This window comes from Theobroma umbraticum, unplaced genomic scaffold (genome assembly GCF_002168275.2).
Source record: "Theobroma umbraticum cultivar Fairchild unplaced genomic scaffold, ASM216827v3 scaffold_204.0, whole genome shotgun sequence".
NCBI lineage: Eukaryota > Viridiplantae > Streptophyta > Magnoliopsida > Malvales > Malvaceae > Theobroma > Theobroma umbraticum.
The window spans coordinates 5354109-5377280 of NW_018397267.1; the positions used below are offsets into that span (position 1 = coordinate 5354109).

The 23172-nt window shown below is 34.6% G+C and overlaps 3 protein-coding genes across 3 annotated transcripts; 1 reads left to right on the forward strand and 2 right to left on the reverse strand.

The window, feature by feature from the left end:
* The first annotated feature begins 5426 nt into the window (after positions 1-5426).
* LOC110423687 (plastid developmental protein DAG) lies at positions 5427-7725 on the forward strand. Its single transcript, XM_021437973.2, is given in 5 exon segments — positions 5427-5751; positions 5831-5928; positions 6023-6088; positions 6993-7080; positions 7082-7725. Coding segments are annotated over 5 exon segments (561 nt in total). The 5' UTR covers positions 5427-5488; the 3' UTR covers positions 7128-7725.
* A 1483-nt stretch (positions 7726-9208) lies between these two features.
* On the reverse strand, positions 9209-11312 carry LOC110423685 (Protein kinase superfamily protein). The gene is made up of 5 exons (XM_021437972.2): positions 10726-11312; positions 10498-10633; positions 10271-10407; positions 10031-10154; positions 9209-9943 (listed from the first exon to the last, which is right to left on the reverse strand). Exons 1-5 carry the CDS (start codon positions 11104-11106, stop codon positions 9351-9353), a joined length of 1371 nt encoding a protein of 456 aa, XP_021293647.1. The 5' UTR covers positions 11107-11312; the 3' UTR covers positions 9209-9350.
* Positions 11313-15427: 4115 nt separating this feature from the next.
* PSD (ARM repeat superfamily protein) lies at positions 15428-22738 on the reverse strand. The gene is made up of 15 exons (XM_021437970.2): positions 20691-22738; positions 20470-20559; positions 20202-20291; positions 19961-20065; positions 19546-19605; positions 19258-19320; positions 19078-19173; positions 18421-18585; positions 17880-18053; positions 17706-17771; positions 17522-17620; positions 16782-16928; positions 16021-16197; positions 15890-15937; positions 15428-15785 (listed from the first exon to the last, which is right to left on the reverse strand). Exons 1-13 carry the CDS (start codon positions 22410-22412, stop codon positions 16108-16110), a joined length of 2967 nt encoding a protein of 988 aa, XP_021293645.1. The 5' UTR covers positions 22413-22738; the 3' UTR covers positions 15428-15785; positions 15890-15937; positions 16021-16107.
* Between the last annotated feature and the right edge of the window lie 434 nt (positions 22739-23172).

The window sequence follows — 23172 nt, forward strand, 5'->3', positions numbered from 1 at the left end:
CATAAGTCTCTCATAACTCTCTATAAATAAACTCATGAATAAAGAAATAATTCATACATTATATAAAATATCCATAATGTATTTAACATGAAATATGACTAATCAATATAGTGTTTACAAGCACAAAATTATTTGGCTATTATTTGGCTTGCAGGGGTTACACTTAACACTTTTAAGTTTAGAAACTCTTGTTCATCGTTCTCTAAGATTCCTTATTATGTCTTGGAATTTATGTTTCTATGCAACTTTTTCTTTTCGCCATATCTCTGTGCACAAGTGTCAAACTTAAGAAATTGAAACACTCATACAACAACGCATTCTTGCATAATCAAAGTGGATCTTTTTATGGCTAAATTTTTGTTTTGTGGCTTACCCGATACGCTAGGTTAAGAGAACATTATGGATGTGATGACTTTGTTGAAGTTTGCACAAAAGTTGTTTGATGCAATGCTTATTAGGGTCTTAGAAGGTTTGTTTTGAAAAAGTTGAGAGGGTTTGATGATAAAACTGAAAAAAAATAGAGAATGCCAGAAAGAAGAAAATGGGAAACGTTCCCATTGATGAAAGAGCTGCCGTACAAACATATACACAAATAACAAAAAGACAAAAAGTCATATACAAAAGACCATATTGACCCTGTAACTAATTCCTAGCTAATTACATAAGTAATTGAAACATTAAAACATTATAATACAAATTACATATTTCTATTACCCCCTCAAATTGAGCATGGATACCATCCATGCTCAACTTTGACATCAAGAATTGGAATTGAGTAGGATGTAAAGATTTAGTAAATATATCTACTACCTGGTCTTTAGTATTGATATGTTGAAGATCAATGGTACCATTTTGAACTTTGTCTCTAATGAAGTGGTAGACAATTTCAATATACTTAGTTCTTTCATGCAAGATTGGATTCTTGCAAATGTATATGGCAGATTGATTGTCACAAAACATAAGGACTGCAACTTTATTTTCAATCCTAAGATTGTGCAGTAGATACAATATCCACAATATTTCATAGCAGGCTTGTGACATTGCTCTATATTCTGCTTCTATTGAGCTTCTAGCTATAATAAATTGTTTTTTTGATTTCCAACTGATAATAGATCCACCAAGAAAAATACCAAAACTTGAAACAGATTTTCTAGTATCCTTACATCCAGCCCAATCACTATTTGTAAATGCTTGAAGTTGTAAGCTAGAATTAGTGGAGAGGATTATACCTTGCCCAGGTGCTGTTTTTAAATACCTCAATACATGATATGTAGCTTGTAAATGTGAATGTCTAGGCTTGTACATGTATTGAGAGATGCATTGTACAACAAAATAGATGTCAAGTCCGGTGAATGTGAGATAAATTAATCTCTCCACCAATTTTCTATAATGTGTGGCATTTTCAAGGAAAACTGTATGATCTTCTCTGGTCAACTTGCTATTATAATCCATAGGAGTTGTGACAGGTTTTGCTTCAAGTAACCCATATTCATTGAGCAAATTTAATGTATATTTGTGTTAAGAGAGAAAGATACCTTTTGTAGACCTTGAAATTTCCAAGCCAAGAAAATATCTTAGTGCTCCCAAGTCCTTCAACTTGAATTTGGATTTGAGAAATTCTTTGATTGTACTTCCAATGATAATGCCATCTACATATACTAAAAAAGCAACAAAATCACCATTAGTGGTAATGTATGTGAACAAGGAATAATCACTTTTAGATTGCTTGAAACCATAACTAAGTAATGACTCAGTGAGCTTGAAATTCCATTGCCTTGAGGCTTGTTTAAGATTATATAAAGACTTCTTTAGCTTGCAAGCCAATTTGCTACCAAGAGGAAAATCACCTTTCACTTTGTATCCTTATGGTAGATCCATGTATGCAATCTCATTAAGCTTTCCATTTAGGAAAGCATTATTTATGTCTAGTTGACATAAATCCCATCCTTTTGCTGCTGCAATAGCAAAAAATGTTTTGATTGTTGTCTACTTAGCTACTGACTGAAAGTCTCAGTATAGTCAAACCCCTCCACTTGGCTATAGCCTTCTGCTACCATCCTAGCTTTGTATCTCTCCACTGTTCCATCAACATTAAGCTTCACTTTGTACACCCACTTGCAACCAACGGTGCATGCATTATTTGGTAAAGGGACTATAGTCCAAGTCTCATTCTCTTCCAATGCTTCATTTTTAGAGTTCATAGCTTTTCTCCGCTGATCATATAACATGGCTTACTAAAAACTATAAGGTTTTGGGATATGACTAAGTGAAGTAGTGAAAGCTACAAAAGAAGGAGACAATCTTTGCACAAATAAATGATTAGTAATGGGATAAAGAACAAAATTGTTAGAGTTTTTAGGTAGGTCACAAAAGTATGCATTTAAGTATTTGGGTTTTTCTTTAACTCTTGTGCTTCTTCTTGGATAAGAAGTGTGTTTGGGTTCAGAATCAATAATGGGAATGTCAATCTCAGGAGATAACGATTCCTCAGCACGATCATCAAATTCAATTCTACTATTGGTAGGTGTGTTTGGTCTGTTTTGAAGGTTATAAGAAGTAACGGGCATTATGGAATAGTCAATAGAATTGGGGTCCTTAGAAAAGAGGAAATAAAGTTCATTGTTTTGAGGTGTAGGGCAATCAATACGCTGTAAAAATGGATTAGCAAATGTAGAATCAGTAGTATTGTCTTTAAAAGGAAAAATGTGTTCATGAAATATAACATATCTAGAATTGAAAATTTCGTGAGTATGCAAATTATACAACACATATCATTTTATGCCAATAAGATATCTAATGAAAACACAGTTTCTACCTCTAAGATCAAACTTTTTCCTATGATGTGCAAGAGTGGAAGCATAACATAATGAACCAAATGCCTTTAAATGATTATATGCTAGCAACTTATCAAAAAAAAAGTTCATAGAGAGTTTTGTTATTTAGAACAGAAGATGGTATTCTATTTATAAGGTGATAGGCAGTTAGAATTGAGTGACGTTAGAAATGTATGGGCATAGAGGCTTGGAACATTAATGATCAAGCTACATGTAACAAATGTTGGTGTTTCCTCTCAACTACCCTATTTTGTTGAGGAGTATCCACACATGATAGTTGATGGATTATGCCCTCCGAAGAATAAAAATTATATTGCCTAAATTCAAGTCCATTGTTAGATCTAATCTGTTTTATTCTTTAATTAAATTAGTTTTTAACCATGTTATAAAAACCTGGCACTATTGAAATAACTTATGACTTGTTTTTCATAAGAAAAATCTATGTAAACTTGTTGTAATCATCTATAACAGTTAGAAAATATTTGTATCCCTTTAAAGCAATTATTGCATTTAGGCCCTAAATGTCCATGTGAACTAGTTCAAAACATCATATAAAAGATTTCTTATGTAAAAAAAAATTAAAAGTCTTTTTTGTTTGGCAAGAGGACAAATTTCACAAACTGTATTAGGAGAAAAACATACATCAGAAAAAAAAAAAAAACCTTCAATAACAGACTTTTTATTTAAAGAAGGGTGGCTTAACCTATAGTGCCAACATCAAAATTCTTTGAAAGTTTGTTACAATAGACATTTCAAATATTGGAATTTCTATTTTCTAAACTCTTAGGCTGAATTTTTGAAATCTGTTGTGAAGAGGATTGAAAGACAAATTCTTTAGGGGCATAACCATCTACTGTAGTGGTAGGAAACTAAATCTGCAGTACGTATAGGCCTACCTTAACTTTAGCAAGCCCAGTCATTCTTAAAGTGTTTGTGTCTTGAAGCACACAATTATCATCATCGGAAATCAAATGATATGCTTTGGATTTAGTGAATTTACTTACTGAGATCAAGTTAAACCTAAAGACTAGAACATATAAAACGTTGTGTAAAAGTATGAGTCGAGACAATCTAACTAAACCTATGTGGGAAATTGCAGTTTTAGTGTTATTGGGCATTTCAACATAAACACCATTAACATACTTAAAGGATATAAAATGATGCAAGGGACATGTTACATGATCTGTAACACCAGAATCCAGAATCCATGTATGTTGATTAAAAATGACATTAGAATTATATAAATGATATGAAGAATAGGAAATTAAGGCAAGAACTATACCAACCATAGCAAAATTTACAATTGAATGATTGTCGGAAATGTTCCCATTAATTCATTGATGAATGAGCTACTGTACAAACATATACACAAATAACAAAAAGACAAAAAGTCCTATGCAAAAGACCATATTGGCGTTGTTACTAATTCTCAGCTAATTACATAAGGAATTGAAACATTAAGACATTATAGTACAAAGTACATATTTCTATTATCTGAGTTTGTAATTGGGAAGTTTGCAGCCTTGTTTTTCTATCAAATTATTTCTTATTCCACTTGTTTCCTTAGCTAAAGCCATTGTCTTTAAAAAATAGATACATAAATAACATGTAATTGTCCTAGTTTTCAATCAAGTACTTATAATTTTATTTTAAGTTAAATAAACCCTTATGACTAATGATTAATTAATTACCATTAGCCCAAATGCTATTTATCATTTTATATCTATATGGTATTAACATGATGTTTATGTGAAAGATAAAAAATGTCATATGATAATATGATCATGTCAAATTAACATGTTACATTATCATCAGTTATGATATATTAACATATCATATCATCATTAATTATAATATTTTAGCATATCATGTGAATTCTACTAGTTATAAAATAACAAATAATATTTTGATTAAATTAATTATTAATCATAAAACCTTATTTGATTTGAAATAAAAATATAAAGACTTATTTGACTTAAAATAAAAATATAAAAATTTAATTAAATATAATAAAAACATAACAACTTATTTTAATTTTTTTAAATAGTTTAAAGATTTTTTTGGATATTATGCCTAAAAATAAACCCAAAACAATAAAAAAAATTAAAACCTATTTGGCCTATCTTTTTTTTAGCTTAAAAGCTATTATGAAGGTCTTATGAAAAATAATAGTTTTTAGAATTAAGCTAAAGTTATTTGTTAAATTTTTTTTATAAGTTCTTTTTTATAAGTTATAATTTTGGTTAAAATTATCATAGAGGATAATTTTTTTTTTGAGAAGGTAATATGATAATTATTTTTAACAAATAAGAATATTTTTAAAATAAAAATCAAAATTTTCCTATACTATTAAAAAAAAGAAAAAAAAGCTCCTTATTGGAGCTTTTCTTGAAACTTTTTTCTAAAAATTTTATATTTTAAAAAAAATATTTTTTTAAAATAAAATTTATATTTGACTTGATTTTTACTTTTAAAAAATAAATAAATTAAAAAAAATTAGATAAAACAACTACTTAATAATTTATTCAAACAACAAAAAAATATTAAATTTGATTATAAGATAATTTATGCAGAAAAAATATTTTTACGAGTTATTTTTCTAGCAGATAATCCAACAAAGAACAAGGAAAAAAAAACAGATACACCCGAAAAAAATGTCGTCAGTTGTCGTTCAAAAACTTGCCCGTCTCCCTTTGTCAACCTATCCGTCTCGTACACTCTCGAGATTCTTCTCCATCGGCTCGGGATCTAATAACTCAGTGGTTGCTGAAAGGGCCGAGTTGACTCGGGTGCCAACTCTGGTGGAGGGATGCGACTATGAGCACTGGTTCGTGGTTATGGAGGCTCCCAAGGGATACCCACTTAGAGATGAGATCGTTGACACCTACATTAAGACCCTAGCAATGGCTTTAGGAAGGTAAAAACCCTTTCATTTTTTTCCTTTTCGCAGTCCAAAAATGATTTTTCTTGTTTCATTTCTTTGTATTAATATGCAGTGAAGAGGCAGCTAAGAAGTCTATATATTCTGTCTCCACCAAGTATTACTATGCATTTGGTTGCAAAGTACCGGAAGATTTGACTTTTAAACTTAAATGTAAGCTTTTTCTATCTTATTTTTGTGTTTTACTTTCCAAATTTATTCCTTTTTAAGATTGTGAAGTAGTAATACAGAATTGTGTTGGTTGCAGCTCTGCCTAATGTGAAATGGGTTTTACCAGATTCTTATTTGGTTCACGGGGACAATAGCTATGGAGGTAATTTTTCTAGCTTTGCATTGTCTTACTTGCTCCGCATTATGGATTATTATGTTATTAAGATATTGAATAATAGACTTTTTTTAGTTCGGCTTGTGCTTGATTTCTGGATAAGAGACTAATAAGTTCATTTTGTTTCTTTTGAGGATGATAGAAACTTGTTTGAAAGATAAAAGAAAAGGCATGGGAGAGAATGCAATTATTTATGATGATGCATCTATAGTTGACTACTTCTGAACTCCTTTCTTGTATTACTTCATGTTCAACAGTAATGATATTGCTCAGTTCAGTTGTTCACATCATTAGAAGTTAGAATTTGTGTGGGCTATTGTTGTTTCTTAAACAAAAAGTTGGAATACTTTCTTTGGCTCAGGAAATTGAGACATGGAAGTGAGGTAGTTCATATACCCTAAAGTTTTCTATTCATTAGTTTGGAAGTCAATTGTTGATGTTTATGTTATGTCTTTATATAGCAAAGCAAAACTCCTATTGTGTCGTAATCCAAACTCTTCTTAGATGTTAAGCTCTGTTTTACAGCAATCAGTATCAGTAAGGAGAAGAACTTTTCATGCAATGCACTTGATGGATCTGAATGACATTGAATTCAATCATATTTATGAAATTTGTTATACATAAGCAATTCTTCCTCTCTTTATAACAATTGCAGTAATTCCTTTCTGCCGTTAGGTACTTCTCTTAGCCAATTATCAGTTTTAGTTTGTTCTGCTAATCTGCTTGGAGTTTCTTCCTCACTTTCATGTTCATACCATTCCTAAACAATTCTTCCTGCCTTCTTAACAATTGAGTGTCAAGCACTGTTGTGGTCATATCTACGATTAGAGGCTTTTCTTAACCAATTATGAGCTTTTTATTTTTTGTGTTAAAATGCATTTGGTTTTTCCAGGAGAACCATTCCTTGATGGGAAGGCTGTTCAGTATGATGACAAATATCATTCTGACTGGATCCGGGTTCAAAATGATGATGAAAGTAAAGAAAACTCATCCAAAAAATGAAAGGGGAAAACAAAAGAAAAAGTAGCATTATAGAAGGCATGCTGCTGTGCTTTAGCTTCCTCTTATTTGGGTGTTAGAAGCTTACCAAATTTTTTAGGAGAATTAAATGAAAAGAAGCAAGCATACCAGAATCAGAAGTTATGCAGACTATCTTGTCAGTGGATTCTTAGATATTTGTTTCGCTTATGTGCTGTATAGAATAGTGCTTTTGGTGCAACTCATGGTCAAAATGAATCTTTGCATTGCTGGTCAAAACTTTGTAGCATGAGCACTCTGTGGGCTTGATCCTGCAATTACAAGGACCAGAGGGTCCAATCACCTGCCACTGGGTTTACATTGGCTTTTACCGAAAAAATGATGGGGCACTTAATAGTGGAAGCATTGCGTTATGCAACAAATGTTCAAGGTTAACGCCCAGTTGATATTTAGAAATTGAAAAAGCTTTCAATTGTATTTGATCCGAAGGAGAACCCTTTTAAGTTAAGACTGCTTAGTATTTTTCTTTGCAAGATTGTAAGGAGAGAAAGAGCTTAATTTTCCAGCTACAAGTTTTCTTCCTTTTTTAACTTCATGCCAGCTGTAACTTGAATTACCATTCGACTAGATGATTGATTTTTTTCTTCTGTTATTAAGCTCCTTTTATATTTTGACATTCTTATAAGCATATTTCAGCAATGACTATTATAGAAGAAATTCTCATACAACCTGTTAGGTATCTAATTAGAAAACTCAGAAAAAATTCAACTATATTGAAAAGAAATAATTTTTTTAATAATAGTAATTGCTGAAATATGTTTATAAGAATGTCAGCCATACCTTAGAATTACGTCTGCTTTGTGGAAGCTTGTATGAGAATTTTGAGAGTTGTTGTACCAATTTTTAATTTCTAAATGTTTTGAATAATGAATCATAGTTTCATCACCTCTCTGATATTACTGCAATAATTGAAGCCTCCAAGCATGAGCTGCACAGTTTGAATGGGTAAGGGGGTGGTTTTGTATGAGTTGAAATTCAGCGTTGGTCTTCACCAACTCAACATCGTTAACAAATTTATTTAATATGCAAAGAGTTCCTTGAGGGATTTTTATTTCGTTTCAATGTTTTCCAACACTACTGCGTAGCTTCCCCATTATGCAAGTTGTGCGGTATGAACGTTAAGCATCTTGAGGCTGTGCGTCTAAGCTGAAATATGCCTTTTAATTTCGAATAAATATAGAGTTTTAACTGTTTGGGTTTGTATTGATTTCACACTAGTGGTGGATAACAACTGGCCAGTCGTGCTACTAATGCTTGTTCCTTGCCTCATTTTTTTCTACATGATGCCACGAAATTCTGGTATAACTTCTAGTTCTACTAAAGAATTATAGCAATTAAGAGTTTTCAAGTTTATATAATTTCTTCTGTTGCCTAACTTTAAACCAGAAGGTAAGTGTTCAAAACGGGGAAATGCTAAAAACCGTGCGCTGTCTCTGGCCACAAGGTGGGGATAAGAGGGTTGGTGGAGTGGTGGAATTGCAAAGTCTTGTGTGGTAGTCTAGCAGGAAAGAAGTTGTGGCTCAGCTTTTGAAACTCTGCAGCAGACTCATGGACGGAGTTTAGGTAATAGGACTTTGAACATATATGCCCACAAGCTTAGATTTTCCAGTTCATCTTATCATGGAATATTGACCATTTAAAAATTTCACAGCAGAAGCCAATAAAGATTTAACATTCAAATACACAAGAGTTTAGGTAAGTTTGCACTAATTAACAAGGTCCCAAGAAAATAAATTGCAGTCAATTGCTTTCAAGAAGGTTCAGGGAAAGTCAGAATTTGTATCCTTTCTAACATAATTAGCATAATTGCAAGAAGGGAATTGGCTGCTGAAATTATTGTGGAAAAACTGGAAGCGTATAGTTAACTTGTATTATCGTACATTATTTGTCGTCAAACCTTATCCATGGCCCACAGCTTAGGCTAATCAAAATTTCTGGTATAATGAAGGACAAACAAAGAGAAGGTGTGTGTTTTCAAAGCAGAAATAAATCATGTATTTTCTAGGAAAAGCCATGGAGACGCAGGAAAAATTGCATCACGGTTCGGGACGTATTTGAATCACACGTATATCCTATGGAATAAAAAATGCAATAAGTCCAACAACAGGCAAATGGAAACTTCTAAAGAGATAAACAATGAAAGGAAGCGAAAACAAAAAATCTCAATGTACAGTCTGATTATACGAAAGTATGCATGTCTGCCTGATTGCTTCTAGTGCTTGGGAGAGTACAAACTAGTTCCAAGAGTTCTATACAAATCAGTGTCCGAATAGACAGCCCGAGACCTTGATGGTTTCACCCGACGTCTACGCCCGCGACCTTGCTGGCTCGGTAGTCGACTTTTCTCTTTCTTTTCACCCCGCTGTCCACCATTTTTTTCAATTTTTATCTCATCATCACATTGCTTTTCCTCTGTTTCTTCATTCTTCTGCACAATATGCTCGTCGTTGTTGCCTTGAGTTGGAACTATGTATACAAAGGGTCCAATCGGGATGTCAGTTAAGTCCAGGAGAGGCTTCAAGGCCTTGACCACGTTGCTCATGGTTGGTCTAGATTTGGGTTGGTTGCTCAGACACTGATAAGCTAATGCAGCAGCCTTCCTTGCCCCCTCAGTTGAGTACTGCCCTTCAAGCCTTGGGTCCATTATTCCATCAAGTTTGTAAGGGTCCTTCAAAAGAGGCCGTGCCCATTCCACCAGGTTCTTCTCTCGACCAGGTCGGGCCTTGTCCACGGATCGCCTGCCCGTCAGCAGTTCTAGAAGTACTACTCCAAAGCTGAATACATCGCTCATAGTCGTCAAATGCCCTGGAAAATCAGAAATGGCATTAACTCGTGTCAACCATTATTAAATTAAGAATGATTTCAGCAAAACTAAGATAAAAGTTATAGTACCGGTCGTTATGTATTCAGGAGCTGCGTAGCCTTCCGTGCCCATGACGCAAGTGGTAACATGAGTGTCTTCTCCTTCTGGACCATCCGTTGCCAATCCAAAATCAGAGACCTTTGCGTTGTAAGCCTGACAACAAAATAAACCTTTGTTCCTTCAGTTTCTCTTCAGTCTTTACTGATATGTGAAAACAAGTTGGACAATTTAATATTCCTTTTTTGGTATTGGGTCAGGGGCGTTGTTACCAAGTCTAACAGGATGTTTGAAGTTTTGAAATCCCGGTATATGACTGGCTTCTCTTCTTCATGGAGAAAAGCTAGACCTTTTGCAGTTCCAACTGCAATTTTGAGCCTGGTTAGCCAAGGCAATGGCGGACCATATCCTGCATTAAAGGCAAGAATTAAACAATTTTCAGTCATGAGTACGAACTGTTCAAAATTATATTAATTCCAAAAGAGGAGAGCAAACGAACTTTTAAAAAGTTGGTTTTCTAAGTTGCCACGTGCCATGTATTCATACACCAGAAGCCTGTGCTCCTTCTCATAGCAATATCCGATTAAGTTCACCAGGTGGGGATGCTTTAACTGCCCCAGGAAAATAACTTCAGCCTGTACAAAATCAGAATTAACTGGTCTTTTTACGATCTTCGACTCAAACTTCATCAGGAACAGAATTGAAATGGTAACATATAAATGCTCACCAGCCACTCCCTATGCCCCTGAGAGCCAGCCAAATCAAGGACCTTCACAGCAACAGATTGAGCCTTGAGGCCTGGCCTGAGATTGTCATCAATGAACCCCTTGTATACTGGTCCAAACCCACCCTCACCGAGATAATTACTCTTGGAGAACTTGTGCGTTATCACTTCTAGCTCCTTGAGGGTAAAAATATGAAGGCTTATAAGAGAATTTGACAGATCGCTGAGTGACAGTGGAGAGCCAGGGTGGCTGATATCAGAGAGTGATAGCCTTTGGCTGGGACTGTGTTTGGAAGCATGAACTTTAGGCCCTGAGGATGGGTTGTTGGATTTGATGCAGTTGGGGAGGATACTTTTCCATGGCAAACACTTTTTGAGGGCCATATTTTTATTGAAAGTTTTGTGTTAGGCTTCCAGATCAAGCTCCAATGCGGTTTATATAAGGCTGAGCAGGAAAGGAAACAAGGAGTAGAATATGATTGGATTAGAAGACGCAACCAAACCAAGTCTATGACCCTCCTCTTCCTTCTTGCCCAATTTTCTTATCTATTGTGCAGCAAGAAAAGTTTTGTAGCTCATGGATAGCGAAGTGGCATTTAAATAACGAATTTGGAATCCTAAAGTCCGTATTCTGGCCAGAAAGAAGATTGACTTTGGGCCAACCTTAAGACTTGCAAAAGGTCTTATCAGCACAAAAACTCTTGGATGGTTTCATATTATTAAAATTAAGGTCATTGGCTCTTTTCTTTTCGTCGTATGCTTGGTTTGAGCCTTCTATGTAGCTTCATAGCTGGTTTCTTGGGGACTCTCTGAAGTGGCTGACAAACTTTTCCGAATGGTTCATATTATTATAAAATCCAGTTCTATGCCTATGTGGCTCTTCTCTGCACTTGCGTGTGTCGGTCGTGTGGGATCATGAGTAGGAAAAAGAAAGCTTATGGAAAGATAGCTGCTTTTTTAATAAGCCATAAATGATTCATTCCTTCAGTAGCGTCACACGGTTACTGCTATCAGCCGATGGCTCAAGGGTCCGGTGGCACCGGCCTCCTCTCATACCAATTTTATTTTATGGAAAATTAATAAAATTGAAAGGAAAAGGCAATATGGTATACAAGCTATAGTAATATGAGAGCAGATTGCCTAATTGACCATGTCATTCCCATTTGCCCCATAATCATCATTGTCTTCAAGCTTGCAACCACATTTTACATTTACTTTAGCTAATGCCTAGAGTTTATAATCTTTTTCTTGATTCCTATCTACCTATACATGCTTTAGAACTCAACAACACCTAGAAAACTCGACTTTTCAAATATATATATATATATCTCCATTTAAAATCTCAAATTCAACTCTCACAAGACTCATTTTTTCTATATTTTTCCCGATAATTAAAATAAATAATTGGTGAATAGAAATTTTTTTAGTATATTGAAAGATGTGGGTACTGTTTGTGCACGCATTCACATGTGTATTTTCTTAATCTCTACTATTATAGGCACAATTGAAATTAAAGTATAAAATCATGCAAAATAAAAATCAAAACTTCAGTATTTCTCCTAAATTTTGAACACTTAAATAAATGAATATGTCAAGATTATCAATATGGATGTATTAACGGATATATATCAAATCATGGAAAAACTTTTGCTTTTCATGAGGAAGCATGAAAGCAGAAGCAAGGTTGTTTGTAGAACTAATGCCTACATACATGTCTTGATCAACTACCTAATAACCTACCTAAACACTTGGAATTTTCTCTGAAAACCGTCAACAAGCACCTTGTAATCAATAATGTAATCCACAAATCCGAAACATGCTCAAAGAAAACAACTGCAGTGCTATCTCACCAGGGCCGCGGTTTCATTGAGCAGGTTTTTAAGCTGGCTAGATAAATATTTAAATCAATTTCTCATTAAACTATACATAGCCTCTCCCTTAAATCCCTGTCACCATGGAGAAGGACAAATCCTTCTCGCTTCCAGGAGCTGGGACTGCATTCCTAAGATAATGAAGCTGATCAACTTCAGTAATTTTGGCTATAACAACACGATGAAAGGGCCCCCCAACCCAAAGTTGTACCTTCTCCATTGTTTGTTTTGCAAGTTGCTGATGATAAGATATTCTACTTTCTCCATTTGTCCCGAGGTTACTGAGGATATTTTTTGAGTCCCACCATTTTTGTTTTCAATTCCTCATGGATATGTATGACCAATATATTTCAATTCCATGACTTAATGACAATGTACAATAGAGATGATCACCACCACAAGGTCCTCTATACCAATATCTTGGGTGGAAAAGTCTCCTTGGTACTTTTTCTTCTCCCAATTACAACGATTTATGATTCAAGCACACCACCCCTTTGCTTTTTCACAAGGGGAGACGATCGCACTAAGGATGAAATGACCACTGACTGCTTTTTGGTCTCTTTAGATATCCATTTACCTTTGCTTCCATGCTATCTTTTTCAATCCAACCTTAGCTCTCTTCTATGTAATTGCGTTTTTCATACCAATTCATCAATCTTTACCATAGTACTGATATCTAATTACAATAGTAATACATTTCCAGCTAGCTGATCACTTTTTGAGATTAAAATTTAGTTGACTTGATTAATTAATTTGAGCTCTGTTGCTTAATGTATAAGTAAATTTTGGTTTTCTCAGCAGTACCCAAGTGAAAATTTCCAAATTTATTTATTCCAAACCTAACTTCTCAGAAAGACTTTTGGTTTGGTACATTTTGTCCGTCCTAATTGAATCACTAAGTCACTTATATTAGTTAATAACTTAAGGCCAACTTTAAACGTCATAGTGGATTTTTAGTGAGCAGCACCAAAATGACTGCAATCCCAATTAAAGCAAAATTTTAGCTGTTGATATAATTGTTGGGGGTCTGTATTTTATTGACTCTGAATTCCCCACAAAGATTGCTTAGGGTCAATGAAGAAACCATTAAAACCCCTGAATGGTACAACCTTTGATAAAGCTCCTTTGCTTTTTACACTTAACAACTGATTTAATTCTTTATATATATATATATATATAGATATAGAGAGAGAGAGAGAGAGAGAGAGAGAGAGAGAGAGAGAGATGGATCTAATAAGATTACAAAGAAAACTCTTACATGTATGGCGTTGTCCAAAAAAGGTGAGCAATTGTCGTGGAAGGGTTGAGTACCAAGACAGAAACTAGGGCTCTTGTAAGTCTACCTAAAATTTGGAATGAAAATTCAAAAATTCTTGCTTGACGGGGTACAAAACGAAGGGAAAGGGACAGATATGTAGTTATCTTTTTTAACAGTACAAGGCTTTTCTAAATCATTCCAATCAAAGTCTTCGCCATATATGTCAGCATGGTCCATGTGGTGACATTTCACGCTGGTGACTCCACCACTCGTTTCTGTAGCTCTCGTGTTTTGCCCATCTCTTTTAAGGAACATTCGCTCGCATCCTGGAGGAATAAAGCAGGCAGCTTCCTTAGTTCATGTCACTGCTGCACCAGGAAACATGGTAAAAACCCTTTTTAGGAGGTGGGCAGTCCTTTCCTTCGAGGTCCAGGGACAATGTTTATGACTGAACAATAAACAAATGCCCACTTAAAATTAAATGAAATATTTCAAACGACCCAAGACCGGTACTTAATGTACATAATTTTTCCTTTTCTCTTTTCTTTTTTGGAACTTTGATATAAAGGAAGCAATAGCATTCAAGTCAGGGTTTTTATTAGGAGAGATACTTATTTGACATTAAGAGGCAATTGCAGACTACCAAGAAAAATAAGTTTTTTCATGATGAAGAAAAAGGAAATTTGGTCGAATCTTTACCCTAAATTCTTTATAATTTAACAAAACTTTCAATGGGGTCATGATTAATCATGCTTTACGCATTCAAAAAGGAGAGCTTGTATGTAGGCCTAAAAATGGTTTTGATTGACTATTTAATAACCATTTTAAGCAAGAATTATTTCAGAGTTTTCAATCGATTTTACTTATTCATATTTGCCCAAATCTTTGAAGGGCGCACTCAGCCTCAGGATCCTGAACGAAGAAGGCCATCTTGACAAATGATGTATGAGGATTTCGTATCAAGAAAAAGTATAACCTATCCCATTTTCATACTATGAAAAAACTATTGCGAATGAGAAACAATTGCTGCATCAATATCTCCTGGTCTATTTCCCATTCAAACCAAATCTTTCAACACATTTTTGGCCAATCTACCAACCATTTTTAACTTTTGATATTTCCCAGTTGACAAAGTAGATTTTTGGATAGTACCGTGTTGTTGTTCCCAGATGCTGCCGACTAATTTTGCTTCTCTAGTCTAACTAGTCGTAAGTCACTAGGCTTAAACACTAATCTCAACTGTTTTAACCCTTTTCAAAATATAAGTTTATGAATAAACACTCCATTTTAGCATTGAATTTTAGAAAATATCACAACGGAGATAGAGAAAATGAGCCACTGGGAAAAAAATTTGTTAGTGAATGTTGGGGTTGGAACGTGGTCCTGCTTCTTCTTACCCTCAAAGAAAAGAAATACACCCCCCACCATCATCTTGATCCCTTCACCACATTAAGGTGTAAACGTGTTGACCCTGGAAGATGTTTAACTCTTATCATTTCATAATCAAATACCTAATCAAAACTCATATGATTCAAGAAATAACCACTCCATGAATTGTTTTATCACTGACTGAAAAAGATTTTCAGCTAATAACTCTCATTTCTGATATAGAAATTAACTCTCATATCAACATCTCATCTACTGAAATTGGAAGTATAATGCCAGTTTGAATTGACCTCATAACCTTGCCAACAAACATAACTGTATAAATGCAATGAATAAAACGAATGTCCTATAGTTATTTTTTCGTAATAATATAGTCACATACACTCGATTGGAGATCTAAATGAACCAAGAAAAATGTATTAAAAAATTGGGGGAAAAAAATTATGAACAGCTCTCACAAAAACTTTCATCCTACTCGGCATGTTGAAACTGAAGGATTTAACGAAACTTGATGATTAAAAAAAAGGCTTGCTTCCGGAAATATACAACTGTAAAATCCATAAAAGAAAATGAAAGAAATCAGCCACATATTGCGAAAACATAACCAAAGAATAATTTCTGCAACTTAAACAGGACTGGGGTTTAAAAATACCTCGTTGTCCATGGAATAGGCACACAAATGATATTTACATAAAGAAACCTGCAATATTGACTTATGATAAGCAAACATAAGCAAATTTATCTAAATGAGGGAAAACAACACAATAGCAAGATGTTAGGAACCTTTGGTGAACAAGAAATGGAACGCCAAAAAAACTTTAAAATTTTGGAGCATCAAACTGAAATAATCATTTGCCCATCTTGATGCTGCTATCTGAAAACAAGGCTTCCATTCTGTTGGAGACGTAAATTTTCAATAAGCGACTGGTAAAATGATCTCAATGCCTTGATGTCACTGCCCTGCAAATACAAATAACCAAAGCATAGAGAAAACTAAGAGCAGCTCCAGCAAAATTCATGCAATTTAAGCTAACAATATCAACTAACCATTTACAAAATGTCAACAATTAGGATAACCAAACCTAGGGCCATAAAAGCATGGTCGCAATGAAGCAAATTTAAATGTAATGAATTCAAGTATAGATTTTAATGAATACAATTAGTGTGACTTTGCCTTAACATGTGGTTAAGTGTCAAGCGTTTCCATCCTTGAGATGGATTAGAATTAACATTCTACTAACTATTATAATTTTGTAATTAGTTTTTTATCAATTCTGCAAGACATAGTACCCATATCTAAGGTTCAATCCCATTCAGTATTAAAGACAGTTAAGAGAAAAGTAACTCATTACAGTAATTTTCAGTAAGTAAACGTTATCAGAAACCAGGTTTCTCAGGCTGTCAAGTGCAGGCTCTAACTTGTTGTGTCTGTCAGTTGATCATATTATCCACCAATGAATTAAACCAAAGAATATAAGTAGGAGCTATACCTACTAATGAACCAGAGAAACGATATGAATGGAATAGATTATAGAAAATAGTACCTTCAACTTTTGACAATACTGCTCTACCAGATTTTGAGGGCAGTGTGCAGATGGAAATCCTTTTGATACAAAATGAACCAGAAAATCATCCCCAAACTTCTCATACATCACCTTCTGAGCCAACACAATTTCTCCAAATAAAATAAGCTGACAACATAGAAAAAAAAAAAACAAACAAGAGTAAGCATGAAGAAATGAACATCAACCCTCAGCATATCCATTTCTGGAAGTAACATTGTCTATTCACCAAGCAAAGCAAATAACACTCTTCACAGGCCATGCAGATAGAAGATAATGATTTTTTAGCCCATAGAACAGGCAATAAAAGTTCTTCTACTTTGACTTCATTGCACACCTTACCAAACTCTAATGCAGCTTTCACTTTTTACCATGCATCATAAAACATTCAATCAAGGGTAAGTTCCTAACAACCTGAGAAAGCATGTGGATGAAAAGATGTAACAGTCCGGCATATGAAGCTTTTTTCTTTAGTAAGTAAAAACCCTCAAACCATGTTCAACTATCATGCTGGAATCTTTTTCTTTTCTTTTTTTTTGAAATATTTATTTAGATCTCCTTTATGAGATACAACAACAATGCACAACAAATATGCAAAGTAGTTCATATTGTTTTACAAGGCTGAATAAAGGTTATTACTGTATGTCTGTAACAACATATCATACATAAACACCAACTAACGCAAAACAAAGACAAAATACATGAATAAAGATTATTCTTACAGTATTTGCGTCACCAAATTCGAACGATTTATCAAGCACACTGTACAAACAACAGTTTGTTGCAAAGGTCTCTATCATAAAACTTTGGAAACCAGGTACCTAAAAATGTTTAACCCTTTAGAGCCATAAATATAATTAAATCCACACAATAAAGCTAAGCATGAAATTTTAGAAGGGAACAAACCTTTTCTTCACCATAAGGCCTGGCACACCAGTCTTTAATTAATCTAATAAATATCTGTACACAAGCCTATCTCACAAAAAGAAAAAACAGCAAGTTAGATCCAGTTCCTGTTCATACTAGAATTTTGGAATGTCCAACCCTTTAGGTAATGAATAATCAAAGCTATTAACGCACCTTTCTTGTATTAATATCCTTATGATGGCAAGATGTATGTAACAGCAACTGCATAATTGAAGTCAAGTAGCCCCGGCTTTTCGGGGAAAGGAAAACGGAAGATAGATTATGCGTAGTTATCACATGAAGAAAAGTATATAATGTCTTTTGAAGTTCTAGCAATTCACGAATTTCCTACAACAAAAAGAAGTTTCAGTGAACACAGAGAAAGAATTGCACGTGTACCATAAGCTTGCAAAGACTCAAGATATGTGCTATTGCAGTGTTTCACAATTGAACTGGGAAAAAAAATTCTTTAGTAATAGCATAGAGAACTTTGTTAACTATGTAAATTTGGACAACCAACATTGTAGCAAGAACATATCATGAAATGTAAATTTGAGTTGAACTCAAACCATAACGCAATACAATGACTGCAACAGATAATACTAGAGATAAAACTCTATAGAACATTATATCATAATTCCAAACTTAGACTTGGGCCTAGGACCCAAAAAATTAGTTAAAAGTTCAGAAATTCCTACAACTGATGATTATCTACCTCAGTATTGGCTTCAGGTCCTGAAGAATCAGCAATCCTTCGGATGGCACTAAATATCCTACCAGCAATAGCTGGAAATACTTCTTCCAATATATCATGGACCAAGGTGCTGAATTTGCATATAAGTTGATTGAGCAATAAGAGGAAACCAACCATTTCCTTTGGCTGTAAAAGAACATAATCCAGAATCAAATAAATAAATATGAAACTGAAATACATCAATGTCAGCTCCTTTTTATGCATTTTTCCATGTATTAAGGTAAAAGCTTAATCATTTCCAAAAGAGCTTATGTTAACACCCGATAAGGAGAAAACATCACATTCGCACACCCAGAGATAGATCCCAAAAAACCCAAGTAAAAAACCCAAGTGTAGGTGTTTGAAAAGTAACTCCCATTTAGATCACATTTCTTCTTGGTGTTGATAAAAAAATATATAATTAATTAACAACTCGAACACAATATCAGATACTACTGTTGATGAGAAAATTCTGTGCCTATTTCCACATGCAGTAACTACACATATTCCCAGCACCCATTTGAGGTTTTCTTTGATTAAGAATTAAAAGTTATTACCTCAATGATTCTCCTTTAATGGCACCTCTTTTCCGTTAAAAACAAGAAAAAATAAAAAGGCTCAATTATAACTGTTCTATACCTCACTTTCTGCAAGTAATTGCTCCAATGCCTTTGGAAGGTAAGGAAACACAGATGCACCTAAGGTGTCCACCATACGGTGTATGAATGATAAAACCTAAATACCATGAAAATTAGTGTTAGGCAATGCGTTTGATACTACGAAACCAAATATGTTCAATATTTGGCATTGAACTCTTACCTTAGTCCGCAAAGGCTCCACCCTCGGAAATACAACAAGGATTTGGAGAAGAACATCCAATGTCTGGCTCAAAAAGTGATAAGCGGGCTTTAATAAAATTAAAAAGTAAATAAATAAAGATAACACAATGGCATGGTTTCTTTCCAGCACATCCATGTAATTAATTTATAACAAACAATCAAAAAGATCCATTATTAATTACTGGATGATGATGGAAATTTCTCAACTGTGAGCATGAAAAAAGGTGCACCTAAAGTACAAATAAAATCGTCAACCTTAAAAACTAACCTGCTTAAACATGTGACCAATAGCAGGGCGACTCGCAGTTGCAAGGCGCTCACTGAAACCCTGAATTACAAATAAAATTACAAGGATAACTATGCAGGATCACAACTCAAATTATTAAAAATTAAAAGATAGCTTAGAGAGCATCCCCAATTACAAAGGACTAGGCAAACAAGGGTTTTTTACATCGCAATAATGAACAATATGCTATTAGTAAACAGCTCTACCATCACTGATTGGATATAAAATGAAACACAATAATGATAAGGGAAAAGCTTCTCACTCAGTAGCATATTAGAAGTTCTTATGATGACAGTAAAATAACTGGTGACTGAAGATTCTTTGAAAGCGAACAATGTTTAAGGGAAAAACTCTTCACCAAGAAGCATATTAGATGATCGAAGAATAGAAGAGTAACCTTGCTTAGAGCATTAATTGCCACAATTATTTGCTGGATATTGGCAATTTTTAGAGGATACTCTTCTGGAGTCAATATTTTTGCATTCATCAGCATTGCCTCAACCTGCCATATAAACCATATGAGTAAAATACTGCAGAACACATGGATCAAACATCAATTTGCTCATAAACAGGCTGCATGAAGCATGTATTAGCAAGAAGACTACCAAAAAAGTATGATTCACACTACAAATCAAAACCTGTTGACAAAGAGGAGTTAGCAATGAAGAGAGATAATCAGATTGCTTTTCCAGCGGCACGTCTTCCATCCCAATCAACAGGCCAATTGCCTGTGAAAAATCACAGGAAAAAAAAAATAACAACAAATAAAAGTCATCACTTGCCAACACGAGGAAGGATATTTATGAATGTCTATCCATTTGAACAGAAAGAGTGGGAATACACGTGTAAATGCACCAAAACAGGAGGGGTGGATACTGGGTAGAAACATAAGAATGAGATAAATACCTCAAAAATGTGAGCACCATCTTCAGATCCAGAAGGTTCCTTACATGCAAAATTCATACTTGTAAATCGAGCAACAACATCTTGCAGGCTCTGACCATCAACAGAAGAATCCAGTTAACAATTTTAGAAATAAGGTGGCACATACACATTCACAAACATTTACTAGGAAAACAATAAAACAAGGCAACCTAAATCATGATGACAAATAGATAATTTGGTACCTGCAAAATCGTCTCTATGAAAAGCAGAAGCTTCGATTTCAGCAATTTTACAACCCTCATGAACAGATAACTTGCCCTGCGACTCACATTAATGTTTGGATGGTGTATGCCTCTTTCATCAAGAAAGGCAGCCAATACCAAAGGAATATATTGTGCATTCTCCTGGACAAACTTCATATACCTTGTTATCGTCTCCAAGTACACAAGGGCAACTACCCTATTGGAATGGCATGGAAATCTTGTTGATAATAGATTTGTCACCAGTTCACTCAACAGTCCAGTTCCTGCCCTCATTGCCTCGTCAGTCACAGACTCTCCAAGTGCATACAAAAGGGAAAGGGCAGCTTCTACCTCTTCCACATTCCTGTCTGATGAAGATGCAATAGCACTAGCAAATGAATTCCTGATAAAGATCTGAGTAACTTCAGGTGCTACTCGACCTACGTTCCGTAACAACACAAACAAATCCTTTCTAAACTCCACCATCCTGTCTTCTTCTTCCATCCCAATCTTATCCAATACATCAAGATTATTGCGGTACATGGGATCATAACGAATCTGTGTACGAATCACTTCCAGTATATGACTGATGTGAAGCATTTGTTTCTCTTGCAAAGGAGAAAGGGTTTTCATGGTGGCAACATAACCAGAAAGAAATTGGACAATACTAAATGTTGCATCCATCTCACAATTTTGCATTACATAGAACACTGTTGGCAAAACTTCATCTAAAAGCTCCATTGAAACCACCTTAGCATCTTCTGAGTTCAGCCGCTTGGAAGACTCTAAAACCTCCACTGCATACCCTGTTATTAAGGCTGCTACTCTCAAAACCAAGTCAGAATCGTTATCATCAGATATCAAACCAAAAACTCGACTTATTTGAAGACTCTTCAAAAGAGTTAGTTTTGACTGTGCATCCATTCGCTTAGAAACTACTGCCAAAACACATCCGGCAGCAGCACCACGAAGTTGTTCTGATAAACCATCAAGCAAAATCAACTCAAACAGTAGCGGAATAAATGCATCATTCACAATCAACCCAATGTCAATCCAGGAAATATACCTCCTCATACAATCCAAAACAGTAGTGCAAATTTCAGGATCAGAATTCCTATACATAGACACAATGTCATACCATGCTCTAACAATCTGAGCCACACATTGCTGCCTCATTGCATCCTTAACCCTTCCTGCAACTGCCACCTCTTCAGATGTCCGTGGATAATCCAAACTAATCAACTCATCATCCAATGCATTCAAAAGCCGAGAAAACATATCGATCACCACAGCCCCTTTACTCAAATGAGGCAGGAAATCAACAAAAACTGATGACCAAATCAAAGGGTACTCAAAGTAAACCAAAGTAACCAAAACCTGAGTAAGCTTGTTTTTTATAAATGTAGGACTTTCCAAAACAGCACACAACTTATCATCAATACGTTCTAAACAAGCCATCGAAAAAACTGACTTTCTGATAAAGTTTTTCTCTTCCAAGCTCATGGACCCATATTTTACTCTAATAACCTCATGTAAAGTTTGTAAACACCAAAACTGAACCTGGACGAGCTTGCAAAAACACAACTTCTCAATACAAAGGGTACATATTGATGGGGTTTCTTTAATTCGCTGACAAAAGTTCACTGCCTGTGATTTTAATCCTGAATCTAAGGTACCTGATTCATCAAAGCTAATCAATATTGCCTTTTCAACATCATCCATACTGATTTTTCCTTAAAATTTCTTTTCCTGTATAGATGAATTTCCCAAGCGCAGTTTGGAACTTTATTTGATTTTAGTTCTGGGGTTTTGAACAGATTTTGGAATATATAGGGAAAAAAAAATAAGGGATTTTGAGATATGGGTTATTGAGAGCTTACCTTAAAGGTGAAGAGATCAAATAAAAAGGGAAGCTTTTTTTATATAATACAATGTGAAAGTGAGATTTTAAAGCAAGGGTTTTTCTCTGTTCGTTTGCTGCAGAGCGAAGAATAGAGGAAGAAGAAAACCCTAGCGTGCGTTCTGATTGGGGTTTTTAATTTATACGTTTTTTTGGCTTTCTCATCTGAAGGGGAAAATATATATAAATATATATATATAATTGTGAAAATGGGTAGTTTACCAGGGAAGGAGGAGGGTGGAGGACTCCGGTGGTGATTTTAAGGCACGATAAATTGACTATTTTAACCCTGTTCGTGACAACGGGGAACCGACCCTGACCTTTTTCGAGTCTTTTCACTGGTTTTTATCGAAGCTTGAAATTTTGTTGAGGGTATTTTGGGAAGAAAGTAGGAGGCTGTGTCTAGTCCCTGTAAATATTGATGGCCTGTGTAGGTCGAAGAGACTTTTACTCACTAAGGAACTTGGGAGTATCTTATAATCAGATTTAGGTAGTAAAATTTTTATAGTATAATATTTTAAAAAGTTTTTGAATTATTTAAAAAAAATTTATATTTTTATTATGTTTGATTAGGCTTCAGTA

Bases quoted from the DNA above. Each gene is read 5' to 3' on its own strand.
- LOC110423685 (XM_021437972.2), bottom strand. From the start codon at position 11,106: ATGGCCCTCAAAAAGTGTTTGCCATGGAAAAGTATCCTCCCCAACTGC. The intron at 10,155-10,270 runs GTAACAACGCCC...TTTTGTTGTCAG, and splicing joins CAAACATCCTGTTAGACTTG to GCTTACAACGCAAAGGTCTC. The intron at 9,944-10,030 runs GTACTATAACTT...CTGATTTTCCAG, and splicing joins TCCTGAATACATAACGACCG to GGCATTTGACGACTATGAGC.
- PSD (XM_021437970.2), bottom strand. From the start codon at position 22,412: ATGGATGATGTTGAAAAGGCAATATTGATTAGCTTTGATGAATCAGGT. The intron at 20,292-20,469 runs GTATTTATCTCA...GATTTTTCACAG, and splicing joins ATGGTGCTCACATTTTTGAG to GCAATTGGCCTGTTGATTGG. The intron at 19,321-19,545 runs GTTAGTTTTTAA...TTTTTGAGCCAG, and splicing joins TTGGTCACATGTTTAAGCAG to ACATTGGATGTTCTTCTCCA.